The 6000-nt window shown below is 36.8% G+C and overlaps 1 protein-coding gene across 1 annotated transcript; it reads right to left on the reverse strand.

Moving 5' to 3' along the window:
• Positions 1–1164: 1164 nt before the first annotated feature.
• LOC100638987 (coiled-coil domain-containing protein 77-like) lies at positions 1165–4562 on the reverse strand. Its single transcript, XM_019998571.1, has 10 exons — positions 4253–4562; positions 4079–4181; positions 3954–4028; positions 3421–3608; positions 2788–2900; positions 2647–2732; positions 2144–2393; positions 1863–2039; positions 1465–1643; positions 1165–1378 (listed from the first exon to the last, which is right to left on the reverse strand). The coding sequence occupies exons 1-10, from the start codon at positions 4336–4338 to the stop codon at positions 1211–1213; spliced, it is 1425 nt and encodes a 474-aa protein (XP_019854130.1). The 5' UTR covers positions 4339–4562; the 3' UTR covers positions 1165–1210.
• Between the last annotated feature and the right edge of the window lie 1438 nt (positions 4563–6000).

Consider the following 6000-nt stretch of genomic DNA (forward strand, 5'->3'; position numbering starts at 1 on the left):
CTGAATCAGGTATCTTACCAACAAAATGGCCCATTGTTGGCTTAGGCAAACCGTTACAAGGGCCAGAGCATTGATGAATGAGGAAAAACATTGCCATTCCTTCAATCCCAGTATCAGTTGCTCCATATTTCCTTTTAACAGAGATCATAGCAGGATCTGTTAATCTATAACGGTTTCCATTCTTCACTCCTTGTATATCAGCAACCATTTCTTCTCCTTTGCTTTTCACCCAGCTCCAGTGCATGAATGCTGTCAATATGGAGTCTACTCCTCTAGCTTTTGTTGACACGTAGCCATAATTGTTACACCATTTGATGAATTCACCTTCGAGAAAATCTTCATTTACTGTGTACTCATCAACTTCAACTTTAGGACAATCATCAGCTGCTGTAACTATACCAGTTCCACATTCAGTGAATTCAATTCCTCTTCCAAATTCTGAGGCATATTTTTGAGCTTTAGAGTAAATCTTCAAGGTGGAGTCCCAACCTTTTCGCTCCCAAATGTAGCTATCTTTGAATTTCTTTACAACACAACTTTGTCCACATTTAGTAGCATGCTTGGTATACTGTGCTTTAAAAGCATATCTGAATCTTCCTTCAGCAAACGGCTCTTTGTCAAAAGTTATCTCCCATGAGCTATCATTTACATGCATACAATAATAATTTTTAAAAATTTTGCTACCAGAACTAGTTCTACCTGATGTGAGATCCTGTATCGAGTCAAATGGAACAGCCTCCTTTCTACTCGAGTCATAACTTTTGAAATAAGAAGCCGGCACTAGTGCATCTTTCTTTGATTCTTTCTTCTTCTCATCACCCTTATAAACAGCACTGATGCTGAGAGGCAGCGGGTCAAATGGGCTTTTATTTTTTTCCCTACAGAACAGACAATACAGGACCATCAATACACCAAGTCCTCCACAAATAAGAGCTACAAGCAACGGAACAGTATCAGTCCTTAAAGTTCTGTACACCATCTTCGCGTTCTAAACCAACCACTCCCTTCTGATGAACAATGAATATCGAATATTATGTTCTGCACACCATCTTCGCGTTCTAAATACCAACTAGATCTACTCCCTTCTGATGAACAATGAATATCGAATATATGTTCTGTACACCATCTTCGCGTTCTAAATACCAACCACTCCCTTCTGAACAATGAATATCGAATATATGAACTAAATTTAATATGTCTTATAAATATTTCAACAACTATGCATGTTTCTAAAATCCTTCTCTATAGTGTAAATTTTCCCCTTTAGTTGTCTCAGGTCTCCCATTATTCTGTTAGAGTTGAGAGCAGTTTCTTTAACTTGAGCTAAAACATCAATATCTGTCCCATTCGCTGAACTGCTTGCAATCGTTGTAGTAACCTTAGAAAAAGAAAAAAGTTAAGTTTCTTTCCAACCACCTCTCACAATCTTTAGTTGACATTCTACAGTCTCTAGCTAGCTCTTACTCTGTATAACTTCTTTTCGAGGTCTTTTAGTTTCTGGCGGAGTATTTTAATGTCATTCTTGTATCCTTCAACTTCAAGAGAGCGTCTTTTCTCTAATGCTTGATATCGCTTGTTCATTAGCTCTAGTCTTTGATTAAGTTTAGCTGTTCTCTCTTTGAATAATGACTTTGCTGCCTCATCTACAGGTACAAAAAACCAGCAATTTAAGTTTGAGTGTTAAACTGTAGAAAATTTGAGCCAATTTGACCAAAATTCATTTAGACCTTATGCTATGTAGAAAGTTTGAGGTGATTCTGAGCACAAATTGTTTTAGTTACATGCAATTGAATTTTCAAGTAGTCTAGTTTGCTAATTTTATCAAACTGTACATATATATGTACAACTTTCCTACTACTTACTTTCCTCTTTAACTCTTCCCAGCTCATCTTCACATTTAATACTTTGTTCCCTGTACCAATCAGCTAGTTGCTGAGTCTGTTGTAACTGGAGTTGTAGCTGAGCTGTGTCTGGCCCTTTCCTTCCATCTTGAGGAGAGAAGTTCTCCAGACAACTGAAATCCAATAAAGAGTCTTTGCCTATAAATAGAAGTTTGAGCTGATTCTAATCACAGATCCTTAAGTTAAAGAAACACACTACTCACTGCATCAACTTTTCCTCTCTCTCTCTCTCACTCCATTACCTGAAGCTACTGATATTTGTTCTCTCAGTTTATCCATTTCTTGCAAGAGCTTGTCTTTCTCTGCTATCCATTCTCTCTCCTTTGCTCTCAACTCGTATTTCACTTGAAGAAAATCTTTGGTGCTCTCATAAAGGAGACACTGACTCTTGTGATACTGATCAGAGAGTGTTTGTATCTTAATGCTGTCTCTTTCATTCCTCCCATCACTCTCTTCCATCTTTATCTGTCTGTCCTCCAGGAGTGCATCAACCTGTTTAAATATAAATAAGGTAATAGAGTAAAGAGATTTTGATTGTACATGTACAAATATGTGAAAGAAGAAGCAGAGCTGCCTGTAATTGCAATTGAAGGAGCAATACAATATTTGACACTGTGGACTATATACATGTATGAATATTTAATGCATGTACATGTGTGTACATGTGCGTCAATATTAAGCCAAATATACAAGTATAATACATGTAGATGTAATTAACAATACATAGATATCCAATTTTTCATACTTGTTCTTTGCAGAGCTTGGCATGCTCCTCAAGTTGTGCATTAAGTGATTCAATGGTTAATAATAATGACTCCTTATCAGTGTCACCTGCATTATTAATAAATGAGAGCATCTTTAATTAATACTTTTATTCTTGCTTTACCTTCTCCCCCACTGGCAGCCGATGCAGCAGGAGGTGAGGTTGATTCAAGTGTCTTGTGTCCTCCAGGTCCTCTGCCTTTAGTATCACTGGGAATGTGCTGTGATACTAGTACTCTGAGAAATAGTGAGAGAGAGAGAGAGAGAATGAAGAAATAAATAATGGAGCTATTTTCTGACATGTTCCTACATGTAAGTTGTGCATTCCGATAAAAATTGGATTTTTTAAGTTGCTCCAAAATAAGGCAAAAGTCCCTGTTGTAGTACATGGTCTTGGGCCAAATTTTGCCAAAATTGAAAAGGTGAGAATTTTCACTTTTTATAATCTTTTCTGATGTATATAGATGTTCTTATGTTGTGTAGAAAGTTTGAGCCAATTCCGATTAATATTAGATTTTTTATGAATTTTTGAAGTTGCTCCAAAATTGAGCCAAAGACCAAAGGCTATAGCCTTTGGTCATCAGCCAAATTTCATCAAAAATGGCAAGGTGAGAATTCTCCATTTTTATAATTTTTTCTGATGCATATACATGTACTTATGTTGCGTATCAAGTTTGAGCTAAATCCGATTAAATTTAATTTTTTTAGAATTTTTTAAAGATCCTGTAATAGAATCTTAATGTAAATCCAGACTCACTTTGCTGGTGGTTCTTTAAATGTATAAGTCGACTCTCCTCCCCTTCCTCCTCCCCCTCCCTTTCTAGTGATGCCCTGTACTGTCAGGAGGTGCTGTATTTTCTTACGACTCTCAAGATCTTTTATTTTGAGTCTGTCGTTCTCGGCGTAAAGTCTCAAAACATGCTCTCTCTCTTGAAACAAGTACACCTGGAAAGAAAGAGAGAGAAAGAGAAGAGGAATATAAAAGAGAGAGAGAGAGAGAGAAGAGGAATATGAAAGAGAGAGAGAAGAGGAATATGAAAGAGAGAAAGAGAAGAGGAATATGAAAGAGAGAGAGAAGAGGAATATGAAAGAGAGAGAGAAGAGGAATATGAAAGAGAGAGAGAGAAGAGGAATATGAAAGAGAGAGAGAGAAGAGGAATATGAAAGAGAGAGAGAAGAGGAATATGAAAGAGAGAGAGAGAGAGAAGAGGAATATGAAAGAGAGAGAAAGAGAAGAGGAACATGAAAGAGAGAGAGAGATTTAGAGAAGTGAGAGGATAAAGGACTCACTTGCATGTCACTTAGAGCTTGTTGCAATTGTTTAATTTCGTCTTCTCTTTGCTGATTTTCGAGACGGGCCTTTTGCTAAGACATAATGCACATGCACATGCACATGATGAAATATCGTTAGGTACCATTTCTATTTGAATCGACTCGTACGTCTCAATCTTCTTACATAATTCTTGATACTCCGAGTCATATTCTGTAAACTTGTCTCTGTAGAACTGTAACAACTCTCTAAAAGAGGGAGGGGCAAACGTACATGTACATGTATTTATTTTATTTTATTTGTAGCGTTGTTTCCATACCGTGATGGTTTGAGTCTCTCAAATCGTTGCTGGAAGTTTGGCAGTTCTGTCTCATCTCTACTGACATTGGCGTGATCTGTAGACATAATGGATTCAATAAAAGAGATGAGATGATATGAAAAAGATGATTTGACGAATAAAGTGAAAAGGGAAGTCTTGAATTACAACTGGAGGAAATGAAGAGAGAGGGAGATAAAATTATGATGATATGATGAGTAGAGGATTCAAAATGTAGTCTGAAAACTAAAGTAAAGCCCTTGTTGCCGCCAAAAAATCAAAACTTTAAAAGTAAACACGTGGGCACACCTTCTTTTAAAATCTAAACTCCTCCTGTGGGCGTGGCTAGTTATTGATTGTTGCATCCCACGCATGTGATTGAAATGTGACCCAACGCCCACGCTCTAGCTGTAAGGTCAATGATGGCTAAGTATTTCTCTTCAGCAGTCTTTCTACTGACTCTCTTCACCTTCACAGCCTCAAAAGAGGCTCATCTCATCCTCCTTGATGATCCCGGAGAAGCAGTCTGCCTGGATGGGTCACCTCCTGGTTTCTACCACAGAGAAGGTAGGATAACACTTTGCAGCATCTATCATCTTTCTTCTGTATAACATGCAGGATCAGGTAATGGGTTTACTAAAGTGATAATACATTTAGAAGGAGGAGGAGTTTGTGAAGATGAGGAGGACTGTCTTAAGAGAAGCAAGAGTGACTTGGGGTCCTCAAAAAAATGGGCAAAGACAGCAACTTTTGGAGGATTCTTATCAGATGATGAATTGTATAATAAAAATTTCTACAACTGGCATGTTGTTTTTGTCAAGTATTGTGATGGGGGAGTATACTCTGGATATGTGTAAGTTTTATAGATTATTGTTTTAATATCAACTTTCAATTTACTGCAAAAGGTCTAAACCAATATACGTAGATGGAACTCCAATATATTTCAGAGGAAACAAGATCATACAGGCAATCTTCGGTTATCTCCTTAAAGATAAAATCATGCAAGAGGCAACAGATGTGATTCTAACTGGCTGTTCAGGTATTTTTTTGCCTATACTATCATTACTATGTACGATTACTTTAAAATTTTTCACATGAATTAGCTGGAGGATTAGCTACATACATTCATGCTGATTATGTTGGAAGTGTTTTGCCTCCTTCTGCTAAATATCGTGCAATTTCAGATGCTGGGTAAGACCCTATGATATCAATTAATGACCTCTTTAATGCTAAATCTAGGTACTTTATTGAGGTACCTAATGTCAATGGGGAGCCTGTTGCAAAGGAGAGAGGACAGAAATGTAAGCTTAAATAACTGTGCTTTGTGTAAAAATGAATGCTTGGAGGTGTAATCATAACTGTCACATGCTTGTTCTTTGCAGTGTACAAAATGCAGAATATGTCGATTAGTTTGACTGATTCTTGTGCTAAAGTTTATACTGGAAATGACACTTACAAATGTTTGGGACCAGAAGTATGTCAATATTATTATTGAAGCTATTGATATGACTTTTTTTTCTCCGTCAGTATCTTTACCCTTTTATAAAAACTCCCATCTTCTCATTTAATTCACAATATGATACATGGCAGCTAAAGAATAATCTCCAGTTAGACTGTAACCCACCACACTGCACTCCAGAACAGATGGAGAAACTTCAAGAGTTTTTCAAAGTATTTTACAGTACTCTTAATGTCATCAATGTATATGTGTAATATAGGAGTTTCAAGTGACAGAGACTAATATTATAAAT

The sequence above is a fragment of the Amphimedon queenslandica genome, unplaced genomic scaffold (genome assembly GCF_000090795.2).
Source record: "Amphimedon queenslandica unplaced genomic scaffold, v1.1 AMPQUscaffold_13313, whole genome shotgun sequence".
NCBI lineage: Eukaryota > Metazoa > Porifera > Demospongiae > Haplosclerida > Niphatidae > Amphimedon > Amphimedon queenslandica.

Bases quoted from the DNA above. Each gene is read 5' to 3' on its own strand.
- LOC100638987 (XM_019998571.1), bottom strand. From the start codon at position 4,338: ATGTCTACAGATCACGCCAATGTCAGTAGAGATGAGACAGAACTGCCA. The intron at 2,733-2,787 runs GTAAAGCAAGAA...TTAATAATGCAG, and splicing joins GGCTGCCAGTGGGGGAGAAG to GTGACACTGATAAGGAGTCA. The intron at 2,394-2,646 runs GTATGAAAAATT...ATATTTAAACAG, and splicing joins CCAAGCTCTGCAAAGAACAA to GTTGATGCACTCCTGGAGGA.